Source organism: Branchiostoma belcheri, unplaced genomic scaffold, assembly GCF_001625305.1.
Source record: "Branchiostoma belcheri isolate BF01 breed outbred unplaced genomic scaffold, Haploidv18h27 scaffold30, whole genome shotgun sequence".
In the NCBI taxonomy this organism is placed as follows: Eukaryota; Metazoa; Chordata; class Leptocardii; order Amphioxiformes; family Branchiostomatidae; genus Branchiostoma; species Branchiostoma belcheri.
Window position 1 is genome coordinate 1,735,601 of NW_017803910.1, and position 24,741 is coordinate 1,760,341.

Here is a 24,741-nt window from a genome sequence, read left to right on the forward strand (position 1 = left end):
CTTAACAAGACCAACAAAAATGTGTAAACTGTCATTTCACAGGACTGCAATATTATCTATACGAATAACTTTGTATCAACCAAGGACATTATACACATCAACTAAGTAGCATGGGTGTCAAACTTAGCCAAAAATGTGTTGCTTCAACTTCAAACTTCAATGACAATAGATATTTTCATACTTCATACTTTCATTTTATGTTTGTTACACATTTTGTATTGTTATTTCAACCTGTATTTTCTATGTTTTATGGTCTTGAGCAAAGGATCATATAAGTAATTTGTGCTTGCTATCTAATGCTCATAAATCAATGATAGTGAAATAAAAATAATAACAGATAATTGTCTCACCTGTATAATAAACCTACAGGTGACAGCTCCTGCTGTAGCCATGATTTTTGCACTGTTGGGGATGAGGTTGAACAGGTTGGGCATCACCACTTCCGCAAAGTGGTCAAACTTACTTTGTAGCCTTTGTGCTAAATAACTGCAGTGGGGAGAACAAGGAAAATCGTAAGATAAAAAAAAAACGTTCTTTTGAGATCATAAGTAAGTCCAAGCTTTCAACTTCTTCGATTTCTACAGATATATACATTCAAATTGTATGTACATGTATCCATAATACATTACCTTGTATTACAGGACGCCTCACCTTAAAGTAATACAAGCTTCTCTAACAACTTGAGAGCGCAGGTCTCGCACGGCCAGCTTGAAAACTGGCTCCAACAGTTTCAGCTGCTGTAGAAAGTTGTCGTAATCCATGGCTCCGTGCACCAGCAACGATCGCAATTTCTTTATCTGCAACAAAACAAAAAAATCACCTCAGCAACAAGTTGAAATACAGACTCGTTTGGTATGTGAATGTAGTCTGAAAATTCTGAACTTTGCATGGAGTTTTTGAGTTTGCTTAATGATCTTACATTTTTGTAATTGTGAGCTCTTATTGCAAGTTCATTACACAGGAACCAACTTTGGACAGACAGGCAAAGCCATGCCCTCAGCAAACCAAAACAATACTCCCGAATCCAGAAGTAAAAATGCTGGCTACTAAGTACATTGTACCTTTACAGTACACTGAAATGCAAATAGCCTGCTTCTTTGAAATTGAATTCAGAGTGAAAATACACTTTAAGTTTTGAAGAAATTTTCAAGACATAATTATACAATGACTTACGGAGTCTACTCTCTGTTCCCAGTCACACTTGTCGTCTCCCAAAGTGTCCTTGATCTTCTGCATGTGATCCTCCAGATCTCTGGGCGAAAAAAGCTGCAGCAGCAGGGAAGAACATTACGTTAATCTTAATTAGTCATGATTTGTCTAGCAGGAAGAAGAACACAAGAAAGGAACTAATAAATTTTCAGTCGATCTTGTCCTGATGTCATCACGCTTCCAACTTCTGGAGTCAGCGAGTGGATCTGACAAAGGCTGACGAGATTCCCTTTGTTTGTTTTGGAACAAAGCTTGAACTCTACAACTAGCATTTACTTACTCAAATGAAAGCTCACGTCTTGGTAGAATCCATAGTTGTCAAGTTCAAGCTTTGTGCCAACACAAGAAGGAAACTCACCATAAATTTTTGGTCGATCTCATCAACCTTCATCAGATGTATGAAGCAATTACTGACTCTCCAGAAGTAGGAAGTGTGATGAACTCTACAACTAACAATTACTTACATTGATTTTGGGGACCTCTTCGAAGTACTTGATAAACATCTCCTCGTCCGCCCCGCCTGCACCTGCTGACGACGACGGAGCCAGCGGGGGCTTCATACCAGCTGACGCCGGCCGCCGAGGGGGGGCACTGGACACACGCTTCGCCCCCGACATTCTCGCTACCTGTTAGGGACCACAAGGGGAGTCTTGAGTGGTTTATTACAACACTGGCTACCTGTTAGCAACTGGAAAAGAAGTGTTGAGTGTTTTATTACAACTCTGGCTACCTGTTAGCAACTAGGAGAAGAGTCTTTAGTGGTTTCTTACAACTTGGCAGGCTACCATTAAGCCTCAGAATCAGAGTGCAAGCACATCTAACCCTTGGAAGACAGGGAACAACAGATGCTAAACTGGACAGTGAGTTTGAGTGAGTGAGTGTCTGGCAACCTGTTAGCAACCAAAAGAGGAGTCTTCAGTGTTTATTACAATTCTGGGTACATGTTAGCAACCAGAAGAGAAGTCTCCTTTCATTTATTCATTTATCAATATTAGGTAAATATGGGTAGTATATTTAGTGGAAATGGGGTGATCTCCAATGGATAAACAGAACACGTAGGAGGAAATATAACATAAAGTAGTTACAATGAAACATAGGAGTGATAAATCATACAAAACACTCATGTTATTATAACTAAACAATCATAATTTAACAACTCAAACCCATAACACTTTGTCCATCAACAGTCTTTAGGGATCTGAGGTCAGATGGGTTGTGTGATGCATACAAACAGCAACTGAAGTAAAACCTGAAGATGTCTAGAAAGGAGACAAGCTTAAGGATTTAGTCAGATCTTTCCTTTTATGCTAAAACCTAGAGGAAGTACAAGATCCACCTCCAGGGTTGGTCTGTGGTGACCAGAGCGAATTCTGACGACGTTGGGACTTGCCAGGTCGTCGGTAAAGCACAACGAGAGGTCCCCGTTGGCCAGAAGGGCTGCGTACGCCTTCCACAACATGTAGCGGTTTATGTACTCCAAGTACAGCGAATGACGCGGCATCTTGAGTGCTTTACAGTTGTTCTTTGTCGTATCAGTAGTAACTGAGTGGTCCTGCTGTTAATGCAAAGGGGGGAATCTGACAGTTGAAAGTTCGGATCCCTGAACCCAACACAGTTGGGACATAAAATCTAAAGGTGGAGAAAACCTGGAATCGATGTGCCCATTCCTGTCTCTTCATCTCAAGCTGAACCTACAACAGCAGATATTCACAACTGAAAGTAATGTAGGATTACATCCTCAAGAGCTATACACAGTTTCCAGGCAAAAGGATCTTCACAGATGTAAAAGACAGTTAACAGCATCCAGTGGACAGGAACGTGCAGACACACTCGGTCCTCACATTGACAGTCAATCGCTTCCTGAAGACAGCCATTCAAGAGACAATCCAAGCCAAGAAGGTCCATTAATGAAGTCTGCGAAGCCCACTTGCAAAGGAAGTCGTGTTAACAAGGCTGCCAAAAAGCTGGAAGCGTGATGATCACCATCCGAAAATGCTTCAAAGGCTGAGTTGAACGCCTGGCATCCACCAAAACCACTTTTACGTCCATCGTAGCATTGAGAACAGGACAAGCATACCGGTGATGACCATGGGTGAAGAACGGCAAAACGGAATCATTCGCTTTTCTCGGAAACTGTGTGTCCTCTGACAATCGTACCCTTTCACGTTGTACGGCAAGTTGGCAAAACGTCCCTTCTAATTAGGCTGTTGTTGTAGCTTCGGGGATTAATGTCCAATCCGACGTGTGATGTTCCATGTCGTGAGTAGGCACTTCACACGTACACTTAATGGCAGGCATTAACATCTGCGTCTACTGTAAGATCTTGTATGTCTGCATCAATGTTTTTGCATTTTCCTTCACTTTCTATTTAACATGTAATGTCTTTATAATTGTACATGATAATATGGCTCATTAACGATGTTTCTGAATGGACACACAAGATATTGTTGTAACAATTCTTTGAATATTTCACAATCGTCATACTGAAAGGAATTTTTGTTGGTCAACTACAACTAACTCATGTAAAAGTAGTCGTCACATGTCACATTTAGATCTGGCAAATAATCCTCCGAAATTGCCAAGTAGATTAAAATAGCGTTATCACAACAGCATTTTACTTTGTTCTGCAATGTACACCCCACAGTATTTCCTTATTACCTGATGAAGAAAAATTAGCACCTTTACGGTACGGGATCGCAACAGGGCAGTGGAGGTAATTAGCTGCTTGGAGAGTTCCCTTCCTCTGCTGGTGTTGTGGTGGCTAATGAACAGGTTCTTTACTACCTTGTTATGAATCACGTTTGATTGGCAGCAGAAGGCAGATCGATTTGACAAACTGTCGCTGTAATCATTTTGATACGCTCCCTGCATATCATCCTGCGTATGAGTGGGTCATTGACCGTCAGTGCCACCTCAGACGTATAAATTCAGACATTTCTCAGACGTTCACTTCAGTTGTGTGAATGACCAAGTGACAAGGCTAGTGGACACGAGATCAAGATTCTTGGCTACACCTTATGTCCTTGGGAAAGGCACATGCAATGATTTTCCTCACTCCACCTAGGTGTAAAATGGGTGCCTGACTTTGGTTGGTAGGTAAAAGGCCATGGAAGGAGAGGGATGGGCTCCACCTTCCAATACCATGCCCTTGACCCAGTGGATGAACAACCCACTGCCCCTACGGCCTACTAGAAAAGAGCTTTAGACGTGGAAACTTTGAGTTAAGAAATTAGTAAACTGAAGAACTGAAAGGTTTTCAACACTGACAACAGTCTGGTTAAGAAGGAACTTGAAATCAGGGTTCTGCAATAAGGTATCAAATTAATGGACCAGATGAAAACAAATCCAGTACAACAAACTGGACTATCAACCATCTGAACTGAAAACTGTTGAAGCAGGGTTCTCTCCAGCACTCAAGGTTTGTCTGTTCTCTCAGGTTTGACTTTGATAAAATTTGATTTTTTGTCTGTCAGTGGGTAGCCTCCACCAGGCCTTCCTGAGGAGTAATATAGACTACAATTTGGCAAAAATGCAGTAAATAACTGACCAGAAGAGTGAGGTTGTGGCCAATGATACCCTATGGGGGCCAAACTCGCCTGAAAAATTCTTTTCCCTCTTTGGCTAAATTTGACTATTTTTCAGCCAGCATACATTGTAGTTAGGGAATGGAATGGTTTGTTTTGCTGTCCAAAGCAGGAAAATTCCATTCTGGGATGGAAGGAGGGATTGTTGCTAGAGAGAGCCCTGTTTGGGTGAAACCACTGCCTACCATCATGTAGGGGAGATCATACATGTGTCTGCTCCAGTAGATAAAGGGTCTGTTCTGGGGTGGGGTAGGGAAAGGCGATGAAGGTTAGACATCCAGGTATAACATTACAAGTCTACTAGGCACTTCAAAGAACTCAAGCAACTGAATAAATTGTCTTAAGCGTCAGACGTTTCAGATATCTGCTTATCTTTCATCAGTACCAAAGGCTTTGCTTACAGCTAGCCATCTGTAATGTGTATTGTGGAATGTGTATTGCAGGGAATACGGGGATAGGTCCATATTCCTCTTTGATCAATGGCAAAGAACAAGGGATCTGCATCTAAAATGAAGGGATTGTCTACCAGTATTCTATTGAGTCAAGGTGGGAAAATAAAATGAACTCACAGAGAACAAAAGACCTAAGTGTGTGACTGACAGATGAATAAGGTAAGGTGTTAAAACAATTCATTATCACCTGTGTGGTGATGAACTGTTTTATTTGCACCTTTTGAAACAGTTCTCTATACAAAAGAAAAGAAAATCACTTGGTTCATTCTATGCTGGAACAATGTATTCACGTGGAAAGAAAGCATCCATATTGTTATGGACATTTTTTCATAGGATGCACATTTGTGAACAGGTACAAAGGTTTCTTTCTTGTGGAATTGTTCACACACTGGAATGAACAACACTAGAGGATCAAATACAAGATCGCTTACAGCATCCCTTTGAGGTTCACTGGAAGTAATATATTCCAGGAAGAGCCAGGATTACATTTGTATTCCAGGAAAAAAGCTGATTCATTCCAGGAAGCATTAATACATTCCAGGAAGAACCAGCAATATTCCAGGAACAATGCTGATTCATTCCAGAAAGAACCAGGAATATTCCAGGAAGCATTAATGCATTGAAGAAAGAACCAGGGATATTTTAGGAAGCATTGATGCTTTTCGGGAAGGACCAGGAATATTCCAGGAATAATGTTGAGAGTAACCCACCTTGGCAGAGTCTGTCTCATCCCCGTCACCAGAACTGCTGGACCGGAGGGACGCTGCAGAAAATAACAACAGACAGACACCTGGTTAGAGAACGGAAAACTACACATGATGCACTGGAACAAAAATGACATGTAAAAAAAATCAATGTACAATCAAATGTTACTAGATGCTCTGTTACCTACATCGATGTATATGCATGAAATGAAGTGGTACAACAATAACCAGCCTGTAAACAACATGTGGAAGCTGGGTTGTGCTGCATTTATCATGTCAAGCAGTAGAACACATTGCAATTACATGTACGATTTATGTGTTCGCATTAATGATTTGCATGCCGGAATATTAGCAATGGAACTCTTCAGGTTTACTCACAAAATATGTAATAATAGTGTAATCTTATTTAGGCACGGTACTACCGGTAGCTATTAGAAGTATGAAGGACTACCAAGGAGTGTTAGTACCAGCTTGCATTTGGTATTCACCAAGTGTATCTAAGAGATTTTCGTGGTATCATCATACCAGTATACAACCCTGGTATGGCACATAGCAATGAGAGGTCAGTGACTTATTGGCATATTTATGAGAGGGTAGTAAAGTATGTAGGTCAGTGGAGATGCATTGACAGACTACACAGCATGGGGATGTCCTTGGAATACTGAGCATAGCAGCAACACACACTCTGGAATAGCTGTTTGTAATGTGAATTAGCTAAGGAGTGGCTCTTAACATGTATTTAAAATTGCAAAGCAAGATCCAGCTACATGTATGCATACAAATGTAATTCGCCTAAGAAATTGTAAGTATAAGACTACTACTAAAGATACAGTACATACATGGGCATGGTTCTGAACCACCTTGTCAAAATCCCAGTAACACCTTGTAAATTTTCAGGTAATTTTGCTTAAATTCACCAACATTTGCCACCTTTTGACTGCATTTCACCCACTTCAACCTATAGTTCTATACCCTTTTAAATTTCCGACTCAAGAGCTATGGATTGAAATACTAATGTACATGTACATAAATATACTATACAATCTTCCATCTGTCCCAAACAGCTATTGCTGAGGGTACATGTAAGCTAAAGCAAAACACCCACCTTATAATATGAAGAAAGTCTGATCCCAACTTGCTAGTTATAAACTGCCATCTAAGGGTGTTCGCAAACGTCCCTCAGAAGAAAGCAAAGTGTATTCCTACTGCTGCATTATCTAACAAAACCCACTCCAGACCATGATATAAATGTACGTTTTCTGCCCTAAACAGATAGACTATGTGCTGTAATTCCAGGGAGGTTATTAGTGAGTCTCTTCAAGGGTTTTCCAGGGTTCTTATAAATAAAAATTCTCTCAAAGTTGTATAATGTTTGGAACTACTGACTTCACATATCTTACAAAAATGCATCACAGAAAATAGACTAGAGAATGATTTTTGCATTAGTGGAAAGTATTATATATCTTAAATGCACATGTGCATCATTATTTGTACACAATCTGGTACTCTAAAACCCCTTTGTTGTCCTCTGTCTTTTGGTTGAATAATTCATAGTACATTCAGGCCCTTTCTGCCATTTTTATGGGTAATTCAATTTCTGGCCTAGTCAGACTGCATAGCCCTGAATTTTCAAGTCCTCATAAATTTGCATAAGGGACAATTCAGGAAGAATCCTGCCAAGGGGATTACTGTTTATGGCCATACGAATTTGATTTCTTGGTTCTTTATCCATATTCTGATCTATGAAATACTTTAGTATGATACGAATAAACGTTTATTTATGACTCGACAATAGATACTAAAAACAGGACACACCTGTGGAGAGGATGATGGAAAAAAAAACTGGTCTTCAAAATCTGAGTACATTCACTCACTATCCAGTTTAACACAGGGAGGGCTTTCACCAGCACCAATTTTTCCATCAATTGCAGGAACTTTACGTCAACCTTGACAGACACAATTGACAAAAATCTTGAGTAAAAATATGAAAACACCCAAAGGACAACCAAAAAACACTCTTAACCACATTATTTTTTTCTCAGAAAGTGGGAGATACTGATTTTAGAGGCTTCACAATCGAAAATTTGTCTCCAGACCCCGACTAGTTTGGGAGCCCTTTCCCCAAGGTCCAATCATATGAACCTGGGCTGACAGCAAAAATTTTGAGCTGGCAACAGCCCTGGTTTAACATGAGATTCTGTTGTTCCCCTTCAACAGGGATTCGAACCCTTGACCTTCATCCTATGCAAGCTACAAGTAGTATAACGGAAAGTCTCTCTGATGAGCTAGGTGATAGAAAGGACAACCCAGATTTGAGGACGGCCATAAATTCTGCGTGCCTATGGAGGTGAATCTTCCTTTAGTAATAGCTCTGGGCGCTGCATCAGCACTTTCTGTTCCCATCAAACGTTACATCTGGGCGCACTTTACTGCAGAATGATGCTCCCTGCAGCAGTGGTGGCTGCACATGTGCGGGGGAGCGTCAGGTAACATTTGGGGGATGGTGTATGGGTATACATGTGTGTGTGTGTGTGTGTGTGTGTGTGTGTGTGTGTGTGTGTGTGTGTGTGTGTGTGTGTGTGTGTGTGTGTGTGTGTAATGTGTGTGTGTGTGTGTGTGTGTGTGAGCGTGTGTGTGTGTGCTTTTCTTCACATTATAATAATACATGTATGAAGTGCATCAATTATTGCATATATACAGGGGAGTGTAATGCATATCATATTTAATATTCTCTTTGGCTCCTACACCTACATTGTAGGCATCATAACATTATATGAGGTATGATTCAACATGGATACATTCATGTATATATGCTGTACATCACTTTTATTCCTTATCAAAATGCCTTTGACTTGAATGCCCCATACATTGTTGCTTCTTACCACTTCCGCCATGGTATATGATTGATTATACATGATGTCTAGACAAATCTTTATGGCAAACCCATGTGGCGTTAGAACGTTATTGCGTGTGGATGGAGCGGTGATTTCATTACGATAAGAAAGACCAGGATGCTGTCCTGTCCCTGGGGACCTACTGACATCACAGATGACTCATCATACACAGAATTACCTCACCATTTACCTGTTGAAAAGTGTAGTATGTGATGTCACTACCCTTGTTTTTTCAAAATTGACATTGTAACATCATTAAGACGGTGACTCATCAGTTATACCTAGAACTTATCTCTTAACTTCCTGTTTGCATCATATGAAAAACTCATTGCCCATTCAAAAATATCTGACATCATTGTCAAAGTTATCTTTTTTGCTTGATCAATTAAGATACTAAGAACTTTGGGTGAGTCTGTAATTCATAAATCTTAATTTGTACAAGGATTATTAATTAGAAGATTTCAAATTGAAGATATTTTTAGACACTCTGCACCTTGCTCCTGAGTACACAATATGTCAAGTTTAATTCCTTTTGTATACTTCTGTTCATAGCCTCTTCTACGTATTAAACAATCCATTAAAATGTGAAAGGGAATTCATCTCTGCTACCCAATAACAACAGTGAATATTACATTTCTACATTCGATAAGTCTGGCCTCAATACATTTATATTTGGGTCAATGGACTGTTAAAACAGCATCAAGTTGTTCTGGCACAGATATTATCAAATTAATCAAACAGTTGATTCTATAATTTACTTGCAAGTCTGATGTTTTATAGCTTAATGGCTTCAAAGGAAGAACATGAAAGAATGTTTATCCTCCTCAACATTGCCTGTGCCTATTGTCAAATTTTAAGCCAGAAGCTACTCAACTAATAAGATCAATATTTAATTCTTTACGATCTTAATTTTACCCAAATACCATAACTTTGTTTTAGCTCCTGTCTAGTTCACAGAATTTTATCCCATAACTGAATTGCTTTCACAATTTGTCAAAGGCCCAACCTTGAAGAAAAAATCTTCACGACTTCCCCCTCAACTGAATGGAATAGCCTGATGCTGAGAGCCAACAGTAAGAATTTGACCCATGACCTTTTACAACAATAGGGGTTGGACACTGACAAATATGTTGGCCCTGCCTCAATATACTGTAAATTTTGACATTTTCTTCATGTCTTTAAATTTGTGGTTTTCTCACTGCAAACTCCTCAAAAATTAATATATAGTACATGTTCAATGTATTTACTTTACAGGGTTATTACCATGGTTGTTTCAACTGCGAACTCAAAAAAGTCACGACATTGCAAACAACTGACTTAAAATTGCTGTGAAAATCTGTTAATATATATCTGCTGCAAACTGAAAGAATTTTAGAGTACAATCCACAGTACACAACACATTGGCCCTTGGCAAGAAAACAGAAACACGATGTATCAAGATTGTGCCAAATGACCCTGAACACCCACGGCAACTTCTTAAAAAAGATCACTGTCACCGTTATTTGTCTCAATGGCCGCCGGTTGAATGCTGAGAAAATGGACTGAGACATCTTGATAAAATGTTTGTCCTGCGCGCGTGAATTACGCCGTCAGCACACATCCAGGGCAGGGTAAATCTTGTTTTTAACGGCAGTTCAGTTGTACTGATGCATTAATCACACAGTGCTGGTGAGAATGTCTCAGTTGTTGGGCAGATACCAGGATGCATTCTCCTGCCTTCTTCTACATAACCAAGGGAAACTACAGACATCTACCTACAATCTGTCAGAACAAAGAAAGAAGCTAAACACAGCAGAAAGTACAGAAGAATTTTGTCACAGTCTGACAGCTTTCTCTAAGCATTAGTTTAATGTCTATCTTTAAAACATTTTTCTTTTTATGACTCTAAGACTCTGAAATGAGAGTGCACCTTTCGAACAGTTCATGTTGACTTCCGAGGTCTAGTTGTGTGTGCGTAAACTTTGCTGTAACTAAATAAGACTTGGCATCTGTATATTTGTTGTGCCCTTTCAAGTATTGGATGCTACATTTACCGCACTTAAGTCAAGAGTAGCAACAGAAGAATTTACGGCTCTCGTTTCAACTTTGGACAAGCAGTTACAGAAGACTATATACTTTGCACAAAGTGTGAGAGAGCTTCAGCTCAAAGGTACAAAATGAATCCTTCATAATAAATGAACACTGTAGTTCAGAGACGCTGTTTCGCACTGTCGCTCTATCGTGAAGTATGACCTCATCCCCGTCACAAGGGCCGTTCTAAATATAGCCTATGATGTCATGCTTACACTGTGTTTTCCCAGCTGACGATATTCTGTGCTGACAGTCTTCTACTAAGTTCTAGGCAAATATGCTAGAACTACATAAAATCTTTCTAATCTAGTTTGTTATGGCAAAATAATTTGTGTCTTTTTAAATGCTGTCCTTCTTCATACATGTATATTTAAATTAATAAAAGCGGTAATTTCACAAGTAAGTACAGGCTATTGTCACTGAGCACGATCTACCAGGCAAATTTCAAGATTAATATTCATCTTAACACTCTACTCTGACAAACAGGACAAAAACGCCTCTCTCCAGATTTTAACCATCAAGTGTATGCCAACCACTCATGCCAGGGTTACCCAGCAATGACACAGCACGCTCCCCTACTCTCTTACAGTTCAAATAAACATGCAGTCGAACCAACAAACTGTGAACTCATGTGATAGAACTGGAACTGAGGTAATGCTCTAAAGTTCACTGTACAAGGTCAACTTATTGTTGTCTACCACAAAAAAAAAAACGATGATGAAAAAGGCAAAAACAGCTCTGATTCAGTCAGACGTTAAACCTGATAGTGAAGAATTTTTTCTTCGAAAATTTTGTCAGCAAAATTGCACATGAAGTTTATGTCTAAATAATAAGAAATATGTGCAACATAATATGCTAGAAAATAAGCGAAATCATTTCTTGATCAGTTTTTCGGAATACGAGCCATCTGTTTGTACATAACACATTCAAAATTGAATAATAACTTGATTATCATAGACGAGATGCTGGTAAAATGGATTCTCTAAGTGATTACCAATTCTGATTTCCAAAAGAGACAGTTTCATTTTTGTTTAATGAGAACTGAAATGCAAATGTCAAAAGAATTCTATGTCAAATTTTCGAATTATGAGCAAAATTAATAATTGTAGTTTTGAGAAGAAAAATGGTAATATAAGTGTCACTTACAACTGGAGAGTCTATTGTTATTGAGAACAATAGTCTGACAGTTGTGAGCAGATTTTATGAAAACTGAGCCCCATATGGTGATGCATGTAGATGGGCTGATTTGGGAGGGTAATTGGTTATTGAGCATGAAGAACAGACACAACTGAAATGATGCGTGGATAAAATAATCCCCCCCCCCCTTGCAGCCTTGTGTGGCCACCTTACGTGGAAAAATAGCCAGTTACGGTAGGTCAAAATTAGGCTTATTACTTCAACATTACACAGCCAATCTGACTCCACTTTACCTGAATGAACCTAAAGATGAGATGTAAATAATTACTGGACTGGTGCCAAAAGCAGAATTTTCTATCGTTTTGTAGGGTTATAAAGAAAAAAGGCTGAAACACACAAACAACAATCTTCTTGAAAAAGCCATTACTTATAAGCAGTACCTTTCGGGAAACTTCAAAATCCATATTTGTTTGAAATAAAAGCAATACTGAAAGGTGGGTAAGGGTTGTACATACCTAACACAGAGACAGGCAGAGGGATTCCACTGCGCTTGGATGGATCCATGTTTAAAGCTCTAATCTCAGACCACACACTTCCTGGTGAAGCAAATCAAAGAAGAAACACCCACTCCGAAATGTAATCCCAAATCCTCGGATCCTCGTAAAAAACAACCTTCAAATACCCTTGTCGTTTTCTCTTGATGCGAAACTGCTACTCCTTTTTTTTCACTGGCAACTATGGGGTCTCGTAGGAAATTCTTTCCTCGGAAAGGATGATTTTAAATGGTCCAGCCAGGCGCGCAGATGAAAAGTACAACAGCAGATGTCTTGCCTTGTAGTATTAGAACAGAAAAAAGATCTTCCCAAACATCTAGGAGAAAACACAGAGCTCAAGTCCTGCTGTTTTAAGTCATCTCCACTCAAGAAAAAGAAAAAGATGAAGTCTGGATTGTTTGATCTTGTCTCCTGCTAAGAATAGCCTGGAGAATCCAAGACTTCTCACAAGGAGGGAAGACGCTGTAAAGATATCCCAGCAAGACACTTTCGGCAACAAGGAGCTTCTTGTCCCTCTTGGTTATCTTCAAGCGTAGAAAGACTTTTGAGTTGCTGTAGACTGAATGTTCAGACGGTGCTGTTTCACAGAGCTCTCACTTCCAGCTGGGACTCTATCCAGCGCCACGATGACACAATCCTTGCCGTAAACAAAGGGGCCAAAAAAGTCACGTCAAGAGTTCAGCTGGGGTCACCCTCCATTCACCGGTCGCTGGTCAAGTTAGAAAAGCAACGCAAGCAAAGTCAAAAGGATGCTGGCAAAGCGTGGCTAAAAATAGGAGAAACCTCGGCTTCGGTCTGGTTTGTTCGGCAAACAGGAGAAATCTCAAAGGTCAGGTTGAGAAGGTCGCCCACCGAGATGTAGACAATGGAGGAAGGTCTCGACATTTACGCATGACGAGCTGCGGTAGGGAGTTTCTCGGGGAAGACGGCTGCAGCCATAACTGCAGCGTTTGTCGGTTTGGTGGTTCTGAAGGACTCGGGGCCAAAGTTGTAGGTAAATCTGATGATCTCAAGGGAATAAATCCTCCTGTATTACTCATGGGGCGATACCACTCGTACAGGAGGGTAGGCCACTTGTACTAATTTCATAAAGCTAACAATATCTACCCAAGTAATATGTAACACTTTCTACACATATTCACCAACCATTACATGTCATGGAAGCTAAAAATATAACAGAATAGCGAAAGGAACTAAATAATTCAAACCTCATAAAAATGCACTTTATGCTCTATCGCAACTTGTCCCTCCCCTGTAGTTGACACAAGTGGACCAGTCCATAAATTTGTCTGGTGTATTTATTAGGTTAGGACATCCCCAGACCTGACTTTGTGCTAGGAAGGCTACAAGGTAGCATTAGTGGATCATTAGGCCAAAACAATTCAATTCCTTGACTCATGTTTGGAATTTTGTTTGCATAAAACATGCAAAATACATTTTACTTTAAACTCACAGAGATTATTTCCAGACATTATGAGTGACATCCATCACTCTACTCTAGCACCACTAACTAGAGTTCTATGATCCCATACCTTCGCCAAATGACTGACAACTTTTAGATGTTTCAGTCTCATTGATTGTGCAAATAAGAACCTTATCTACATGAATTATAAGAGTTGATCATATTCACCACCCAACGTGAGTCTTATCATAACAAAGAAACTTATTTCCTGATTAATTATGCAAATGAGGTCTATATTTTAATACACCTTCCTGGCGTGAGTGATTTAAACCTTACAGTCCGACCATATGCAGCTTGTACTTACTACTATGGAGGTAGAAAAAAATCATATTTCTACCTCCATGCTAGTACTGCACAAAACTGGCATGATACACCAAAAGACAGATTGCTGGTTATACGAAACAAACAAAGAAAAGAGGCTATAAAAGCTAATTTAACCCAGAACCACAGAAATCCTTGGTTTGGGCCTGACACAGCAACGACGCCAGGCTGATCTTTACAAATAGCAGGATTTCTGAGTCTGCTGTTCCTGTTGAAATTGGGCGTTGGCCAGCAATTCTCTCTGTACAGATATCTTAGTACATGTATTATTCAACAATAGAAGCTCAGGGACAACAACATTTTGCTTATTTTACCAAGAAACAAAGACTTAATTAGTTAATTAGAAACACTCTAATTAATCCAGGAAAGACAGATTATAGTGGGGAAGGTATAGAAAAAAATTTTCTGTCGGATACAAATCATACAATATTGTAACATTAATTCCTGTACTGTCATTATGTTGAGAAACATGCATGGTTGATCAAAAATCATAATTACACACATATTCTGGTAGACATATTCTACAAAAATGATGATTCTGCTACAACATACTTTACACACATTTTCATAAAGTTCTATAGATCAAAAAATTTGACACATCTCATAAAAATGCACGTGTACAGCATTAATGCATACAAATGTGGTTCATTAAACTACATTTACCAAAGGTTTCATTACCAATAAATTGTTCCTGACAGTCTTGATAACAGACTGGGTCCCATTATGTACATTTAGGGCACCATTTTTCACCTTCCATGAATAACCTACACATTTTTGACAGGTGAGTTACATTATGTGGGATTAGGGACTACAGATTTTATCAAGAACAGCCTAATTTGTAACTGTAACATGTCTCAGTCTCCATAATTGTAAAAGTCTGTTAAATTTTACTTTCTTATGGCTGGACAATATCAAAACTGTTCGATTCAATTTTTTTGGCAAATGTTATATATGTACCTAAGATGGCATGCATCACTTTCAACTATCAATTTTAGGAATTGTTTTCTTCTAAACTCTAGAACTATACTACTCTATAGTGCTGTCTCTAGTACCCAGTACAGTACTACTACTAGTACAAGAGTACTACTAAGTACTGTATTATCAAAAAAGCTACCGTCAGCAAATATTACGAGTTTCTACTCAAAGATCTGCTTGGAGATTACCCAGAGACAATAATGCGTTGTGTTGTCAAAACAGTTAAAGTAGCCGTTTACAAAAGTATTCTTTACTTTCCGAAAATGCCTGGCAGTTATCGTTACAGGAACCTACATTTCCTGGGGCTTTTCTCCACTAAGAACTCAGAAGACAAGGATTTCCTATGTTTTCACCAACACAATACACATTTTTTCCATGACCTAAATGCCACAAATTGGTACCTGTCTGGATTGGTTTATAAAGACAATCAAGTATTTAAATGGTGTGAAATACAAACTTACTCAATTTTATGAGGTAAAAGAATGAGATAAATTAGCATTTGTAATAGCATCATTCAGTTGCATTCACAATCTAACCAGATCATTTGAATAAAAATATATAACCCAAACAATATACAGCAAAATAATAGTTTGAGAGTGAAAAAACAAACAAACAAACAGATCTGACTCTCTGATATTCAGGAAAAATTTATAACAAAGGTACTTAGGAAAAGGTAGAAATATAAAATTCACAAATGAACAAAAAAACATCACATTGTATCTGTAATACATGTTTTACATGTATGATGCTCTGCTACAATGGAGGGATATATTATGGAAAGAATTGAATGATCAGATTTAACAAAGAAATGCATTGTTAATTGCTAAAAGATATAATGTAAAACTTGATTATATATACATAACTCTCAGGTGGTCAAGTTATGTTAAACACCCAGAGGAATAAACTAATGGCAGGCAGCATGAATGTTATTACATGGAGACATCTGGGTGACCAGACAGGACATAATTAGGTTTGGGAGACGAGAGAGCCTTTAGGATGATAGTGACCCAACATGTGACCAGCTGATACGGTACTGTAGATTGGTCTATTTTCACGGGGCTTTGATTTTTTCAGTAGAAATTGAAAGGTTTTTGCAGGGTGAAACAATATTGTACATGCAGCTCAAAAACACATATTTGTAGAGGCATGATTTCATGGTGGAGAGACGCTGCGAAAACAGATAAAACAAAGTCAACGCGAATATTAATATTCATGATTTACTGTATCTCGCTGGAAGAATTTATCGTGATTATATGCAAGGCTGTTCTGATCTAAAATGGTGCTTTATGTTACATGCATGAAACATTAAGTCAGGAATAGCAAATTTTACTGTAATTTTATCCAAAGTTAATATTTTAACAAGACATTTCATTTGCTGCAGATTTTGACAAAATTTCACTAGGGGGATTAAAAAACAACAATGGACACTTCTAGTGTTTGAATAAAAAAATCCATTGTTTGAAATATAAAGTAGTACATACGTTTTTATATACATTTGTATTAGTCTTTGTGACTCCTATGGTACTACTACTGTAGCATTTGCGTCTATCACATGATGCCTAGGCCAGTTTGTTAGCGCGCCTGCGCAGAACCCCTTTTCACGGTTTTCGATGGATTTTTGGTCAACGTTGCATCAGAATTTTGCCTGTTGCAGAGGATATCTTTTCCAACATAACATTTGGAAACTACAGACGGGATGTTAACCTTATATGCGCAAGTTCAACCTTATATGAGACATTCTGCCGAAATGCTATGTACAATACATTACAGGTTTCACGCAGGTGCAGTACGTTCTGCCGAGGTGCTGTTTGTTTTTTCACCTGCCTGCTTTATTAATTCCTGCAAAAATCCGAGAACTCATACATCAAATTGGTGTGGCCTGCTGAACTGTGGGATCCAGAAAAAAATTTCCCAATTAGCAATCCTCTAGAGTGTGTACTGCAGATTACATGCAGGAACAGGTGCAGCTTGGCCAGTAAGGGGGGACAGGGTTCAGCCTAGGAAATTGGCTGATTTACGGCAGATTAAATTCAAATCTAATCCTATTATACAAAATTTATTCATAACACAATATTGGGTATACCAATACAACACATTTACATCTGTTTCATACTTTCATATGTACATGTATATATTGACTCTTTATTATCGAACTCTATAAAAATTGCTAACAGAGGATTGGATATTAATATAGCCTGGATACCATACCATTCTGAACTCCCAGATTTTTAAGTCTACAGTGTTGGCAGTAATCAGAAAGGACGGCTGAAAAGAAAGGTTGTCAGAAAAAGGGCTACCGTATGTAGTAGGCAGGTGTAAAACACCCCTAAGCCAATATGTTGGGATTACTGTGCTGATACTAAGTATAAAACTTATTCAACAGTTAAAAATCATGGCATGTTGTTACCTGACAAGTTTTAAATGTTTTTAAAATGCCATGTGACATGTTTTGAACACTGCATGACTGTGCACTAAAGCTTACATGTACATGGTATTTTCTACTGCAAAATACCTTGTTTATACATAAACACTGGCCTTAACTATTCTGTCCACAAATACATACCAAGAACTGGACGAAACCCAAAATACCAACTAACATGCGTATTATAGATCAAGCCAAGAAAAGGACATACATGTACAAAGTCTGCTAGAAACATGTATAGCCACTAATGAGTTGACATGTTTCAAACTATCTCTTCAGCGCATTCTTGTACAAACCTACTGTTTTGTATGCCAGCTTTCGTGCGGATTAAGAATAGATACCCAAACTTTGGGACGGAAGGACCCTACTCAAGGCTAACCCCAACAAAGGCACTGTCAGACATGCATTCAGATACTCAAAAACAATACTTACAAACTCCAAGTCTTACTGTATGTCTCCGATGTTGACAAACAAACGCCATTTTACCTCCCAGGAACTCCTTCCCCCCTGACCTCCCGAACGCTCTTAACAGTTGTTAGTTCCCGAGTATGTACATGTAAGACCAACATCCTGGAAATAACTGGGAAATTTGCCTATCTGGGCTGCAGATCAGAAGGCACTGCCCTCATCCTGGTATCATGTGTCTGTCACAATACATACAGACTGGTCACACTTCATTCCTACATGCTGGGCACATTGTACTACTTGTAGTCATTGTTGCCATGGCCAAACAAGGAAAACCATACTTGTAGTTAACTTTGGAGCTTGGGTAATTTTTACCTCATACAATTTATATGGCTGTAGTTGCTTTGATATTTAAGTAGATCATGAATGCAAAATGTAAGATGCAACTTGCTAATTTTGCTCATTGTTTGGGATAAACAAGGAATGTGTTGCCTAATATCTTGCATTTTCTTTCTTTTCAAATACATTATTATGATAACAGTCTACTTACAGAAGTTGATTATTTTGTATGATTATCAACAAAATGTTTCCTTTCACTTTTCAGTAAATCTTTTTCAAAATCTTTGTTCATCATCTTTAATACTCTTCCAAAGTTTTAATAAATTATGATTATACACCTAATATTTTAGTTGCACTGAACATTACAACCTACTAAAATTATGGATGTCTAGTAGATATGAAAGACTTTACATGTAAAGAGCATATAATATTACAGCTGTTTTTATGAGGCCAGCCTTATACTACATAGAGGGTATATGCTGCAATGTTACATATTGATGATCAGACAAGAATAACTGTTATAGCCATATCAGATGTTTTATTATAATGTATGTTATGAATACCACTAACATGACACAAGTCTGCCATGTATATTATATTTCCCACATATGACAGTCTTGTACAGTCACTGGATATTTATGGGAGGTTGAAAATCCAGATGCATACACAGTTATACAGATGTTCACACACTGACTTTTCAATACAGGATTGAAGTCTAAAATGTATGCAATAAATTTTTCTACCACACAAAGCTTTGTGACTTTTTTGGCATCTCTTTCCATATATTTACACACTAAATTTTGCCCGTCAAAGATAGCAGATTGGGCAAATTTTTTTCAGCAAAATTCAGTCAAATCATGGAAAGACAGATGCTGGTTAGAACACTGTTTCTTAACAGCAACTACTCTAGGCTGCTATCATGGATGTGTGACCCAATTTGTAACGCTCTATCAAGAACACCATCACAGCTTTCTGTATCAGGGGAAAATTCACTTCTAATTATTAAGGGGAGGATCCAAAACTGCATTCCAGAGAACTTCTGTGATACACTTTGAATATCCAGTAATACACAGAGAATTTTCAATTAAAAAAAAAAGCATTCAGGCTCATTTCTCCTCTGCAATCTTCAACTTGAAGAAAAACACCTGACACTGCAGAAAAACAGCAAACTAGCCAGCAAGAAGAATACAGGCTCAGTATTATGAACCACAAATTACAGACAACCTTTGAAGCAAGGCATTTTGAGCCCTGGTTAAGGTAAGACTTTGTACCAGTAAGGACGGCACCACTACCTCTGATTGATGTAAAACCTAACCCATGATAATGAACCAGAAAAGTGGCCCTTTGTATGACAATTGTGGTGATCAGCGGAGTATGTGTAGTTCCTTCTCCTTCAATCAGCAACAACCTGGAACTATTCAGCTATAAGAAAGGCAGCTGTCAGAGGCAATGAGAGCAAGTGTTTCTGTACAGATTAACAGAACTGACAGACAGTAATTTGGGTGGAGATGCCTTGTCTTCTGTAGATTCTGAGAGACAGGAGAGACATCTTGTGTTTACAACTGGTACTGCAGCACATGTGCAGGACTAGCAGAGCTCTCTAGTGTATGGGGTCCGCAAGCCCTTTTCCGTAGAGCGTAATCAGCCGTTTTAATTCTACGTAGAGCGTAGACGGACCGCTCTAAAATTTTGCGTAGAGCGTATTTGGCGTTTTAATTCTACGTAATGCGTTGTAGTCACTTGGAATTTATCGTAAAGCGTAATCGAGAGGTTTCCAAATTCAGTGTAGAGCGTTGTCGGGACCCCCCCTTGCAGGCCCTCGTGTATGGATGCTACATGAAAATGAAAGCATTCTACAGTCTGTGCCTACATCTATAATTGTAGTACTGGTTACATATACCCAGTAACCAGTCTATAAAGTGTAGATAAATAGACCTGATGATTTGACAGTCCACAGACCAATGGGATTGAACCCGAAACCTTTGGATCGGGACCCCCTATGGGCTCACAATGTATGTTCTAAATCCATCTACGAGGCCATTCAAACTAGAGGGCTTGGGTGGTTTGGACAGATACCAAAGTTAGAAATACTCACAGGATGAGGAGACTGCCAGCATCCTTCCGGACTGTTTCACTTCATCAAACTTCTGGAAGATCACAGACAACCTGATAGGAAGAAAATATATTTCTTTATTTGGGGGTATTTTTCTTCTGAAATAGGTATTCTTCTAAAAAAACTTTTTGGGCACTACTTTCAACATAGCTTTCAGAGTTTCAAGACGAAGGTTGCCTTCTTGTTCATAGAAAAAAAATTCACTGATGTTGAAATGTTTTTTCAGGGTAATTTGTATATCTCAAACTTGTTCTATACTACTAAAGTAGCAAATTTCTTCACAGTACTATTTTGTTAGATGGGACAGTGGGAGTCTAAAAGAGCAAAGGTAGTAAGTTAAAGGTCAAAGTTGAGTATCTGACCTTGACGAGGGGATGCCCTTCTTGCTGAGGTCGACCCTGACCTTCTCCCCTACATGTCTGTAGATCTCTACCAGCGAGTTGATTGCCATGTCCCGAACCTGGAACAAACAAACAAACAACAAAAAAATTATTCCTATATCTACAGCAGTGGTGCAATCATGTAGCACGTCGGCAGAATGTACTGCGCCTGCGCAAACCCCCCATTTTTCACGGTTTTCATTGGATTTTTGGTCAACGTTGCATCAGAATTTTGCCTGTTGCAGAGGATATCTTTTCCGACATAACATTTGGAAACTACAGACGGAGTGTTAACCTTATATGAGCGAATACGACCTTGTGTGAAATGTTCTGCCGAAGCACTTTGCACAATACGTTACAGGTTTCGCGCTAGTGCATTCTGCTGTTGTGCTCAATCACGTGGGCTTGAGTTTGAAATTCTAGTTTATGGATGTATGCCAAACTTTCTTCATATATCACATATTAAAATGTGCAAAACAAGAAATTCCACTTACAGCACTATTAGGGTCTCCCAGCAGCTTACATATGTGTGGCACAATCTTACTGAGGGTGAGCGAGCCAGCACCAAACCTGTATAACAATAAAGGAGAAATTTATTACCTGCATGATAATCCTGTATAAATGCAAAGGAGAAATTTAGTATCTACATAATAAATCTGTACAACAGCAGAGGATGAATGTAATATCTGCAGAATAATCCTATACATGATTCTGCCAACACACTTTCTGCCTAACTCCCACACTCCTACACCTATCTGCCTAAACCTCACTCTGCTACTCTTCTCTGCCTAACTCCTGCACTGACATGCTTCTCTGCCTAACTCCTTGACTACTAACACAGACGCGTATCTGCCTAACTCCAGCACTGATACACCTACCGTATCTGCCTAACCAGGGGTTTCAAGAACACATTCCTCGAATGACGTGCACACTTCGGATGCCTTCAGCCAGAATCACACACAGAGCTGTGACAAGTTCATACTTGAGTGGGTCAAGGGCCCGGCCAGACGCAATTGGGGGCCAGACATCCTTAAATAGACTGATTGAGGTGTTCAAGAACTTGTTTTTTCCTAGAACTATCACAGAGTGGAACTCGCTGTTATGCCGGCTATACAGATACAGTAGCTGGTATGTTATACAGAGGGGACGTAATACCAGCTATACAGATGCAGAGGAATAGTCTGGACTGTGTGTTTTTGCTCACTCGACATGCACGCTACTGGAAGGGGTCGCAGTCCTTAGGATGCAACAATAAGCTGTAGTCCAATGTTCATTGTGCTTGTCAAAAAGAGCTAGGGGAATTTCCCCAGTACATTGTGTACAATGAATCTGTAAATACTGTACATAGCATCTGTGTCTTCTCTGTCAGGACTAGTGGGAGATTGACTCTTCTGTGAGCTAAAGCTGGATCAAGATCACTTTTTTCGTCCTTACGTGTTGATGGTGGCCACGAGACAGATCAGCACCTCCTCTCGAACCCGGAAGTTCCGATGTCCAAACGCCCCCATCATTCTCTCAAACACATACTGTAAACAACAACAGCACAGCGTCATTTCTTCTGAAGATTAAATTCTTATAGATTCTTGATGAATACACACTACTTAGTATTGTATAGATTAGATTATCAAACAGGTATTGAAATATTCCTGACTATCAGGCTGCAAAGACACTGTATGTATGTATAACAGTAATATAGGAGTAATGTAGCCAGTTGCCGCCGCAACGCTTGCCTGCAAAGCTGGTGTGTTACGACAAAGGGCAGTTATACCTGCTATACAGATAAAGATAACAGGGTTCTTTATTCAACAACCAGTGGGTGTTTACATGCAATGTTTTGGTGACCGTCTGTCACATTTTTTTAGAGCGACAATGACCAGTTCTGATTCGTACTACAGCTGGGTGTCACTATTGCAATGCATTGCAGATGCAGTCCCGAATGTAGAGTGTAAAATGTCACCTAATAATACAAATTGTCAACTATGTGTTCTTGGCAAGAGTGCGAGTTTTTCAAGCTGTCTAGTTCCTCATTTGATTCGGCAGGAATAATTTCTAAAGCCGAATGAACAGAGTAATTGAATAACCCATTTTCAAGGACACGGTGTGTAAAACCTCAATACCTCTGTGTGTAGAGTCTGAATATGAAGCATATGTCTACCTTAGGCCAGACTAAAGCAATTTGCTGATTCTCTGGTTGAAAAAAAAGGAATGTTGATCATCATGAACTGAAGGATCAACAAGGAAGGAGTCTGAGGTGAAAAGTCTGTACCTTGGTGTACACAGACCTGATATACATATAATAATACCGGTACACACGAAAACTGGGCATACGAAAACTGTATACACACGCAAGTATACAAAAACAGGATATGTGAAATTTTCCCTGCGTGTAAACCAGACTTGTTTGACGTACGTTACCTGGAGGCTGGTGTACGTTCCAAACGTATGCTCTTGCCGTACATCAAAGCAGGCTGATTTACACACATGGAAAATCCAACCTTCGCAGTTTTCATAAACAAAGTTGAAGTTCAAATTTCATTCCTAGCTGTCTTCAACATCTTAATATATACCCCAGAAAAAAGGAATGCATTGGTCTGGTCTGATACAAACCATGTGAAACAGACAAATGATTTTCATGTCCAGATGAATTTCTACATCCTTCAAAGTGAGTCAACCAAAACTGGAACATTTTTTGTATGCTCGTACAGTTGAAAACTGCAGACAATATTTCCAACTTTTTAAATACTCGAATGAAGGCATTTGAAACGGAATATTGTGTTTATATCAAAATATCAGAGCACTTAGAACAACTGTGTTATAATTTATATATGGAAAAACAGAGTACCTGGCCTAGATGATGTTGCTTAAAATTCTCTGATGACATACGTGCAAGGTTTCTAGTTTAACTTGATCAATACAAGGTTTAATCAAATTAAAGGATCAAAAACTGCTGAAAAAAATATTCTCCGTACAATTTCTAAAATAACAAATGCCAATGAGTTGTCTGAATGACATCCACAGTCTGTCAAGGAGATTCCAGATTGAAATGAACACCAATGTGGGTGAACTCTCCTGAGACAGGTTAAACTACCAGCATATAATTACAGCAATATTCATGACTGCTCCTGGGAACACGGCACTGGGTGGGAATATATTTTGTGTGCTGGAAACTGGGAGGGCCAAATTAGTACCATTCACTGGTTCATACTATATCCTCTTCATAGAAATTGATATCAATATAATCTAGAGGGTATATTGTCATTAGAGATGTGTACCTAAGAAATTTTAGGTACAGGTACAGGTAGTGATGCATACCTAAACCCAATTTTAGGTTCAGGTCCGGATTCAAGTCCAGAGGTTTAGGTTCAGGTCCGGACTTGTAAGTCCAGACCTAAACCCAATGTCATATACAAAATTGCATGTTGGCAACCTTGCAATGTTGTCTGGGTGAAACTTTGGCCACATAACATGGAGGCCGGTACTTGACGATGCCTGCAGCTGATGGCAATGTTCTCTTCATTTTGCAGCAAAGATTTTGCAATGTACGGAAGGTTTTAGGTGGTATGGAAAGAAAAGAGGTATGTGAAATGGTCTCGGTTCTTGACTTTTAGGTTTTTTTTGGACTTGAACCTAAACATTCTTACAAGTCCGGATCCAAGTCCAGTGAACCGGTATGCATCACTAGGTACAGGTATATGGGTTTACGTACAGGTCCTAACATGT

At 39.0% G+C, this 24,741-nt stretch overlaps 1 protein-coding gene across 16 annotated transcripts in view; it reads right to left on the minus strand.

Annotated features, from left to right (window-relative positions):
- The window catches only part of LOC109474152 (CLIP-associating protein 1-B-like), a 72,997-nt gene that overhangs the window by 29,108 nt on the left and 19,148 nt on the right, over positions 1 to 24,741 (minus strand). For 14 of the 16 annotated variants that reach the window (XM_019774372.1, XM_019774382.1, XM_019774380.1 and 11 more), the window contains exons 5-13: positions 22,456 to 22,547; positions 21,516 to 21,591; positions 21,004 to 21,101; positions 20,624 to 20,694; positions 5,956 to 6,008; positions 1,674 to 1,835; positions 1,174 to 1,266; positions 652 to 797; positions 351 to 486 (exon numbers count right to left, since the gene is read on the minus strand). In XM_019774372.1, the coding sequence (XP_019629931.1) occupies positions 351 to 486; positions 652 to 797; positions 1,174 to 1,266; positions 1,674 to 1,835; positions 5,956 to 6,008; positions 20,624 to 20,694; positions 21,004 to 21,101; positions 21,516 to 21,591; positions 22,456 to 22,547 (927 nt within the window). Of the gene's footprint in view, positions 1 to 350; positions 487 to 651; positions 798 to 1,173; positions 1,267 to 1,673; positions 1,836 to 5,955; positions 6,009 to 12,565; positions 12,794 to 18,216; positions 18,309 to 20,623; positions 20,695 to 21,003; positions 21,102 to 21,515; positions 21,592 to 22,455; positions 22,548 to 24,741 lie in introns of those variants that run through there. The other 2 variants (XM_019774384.1, XM_019774386.1) reach the window with 2 other exon arrangements.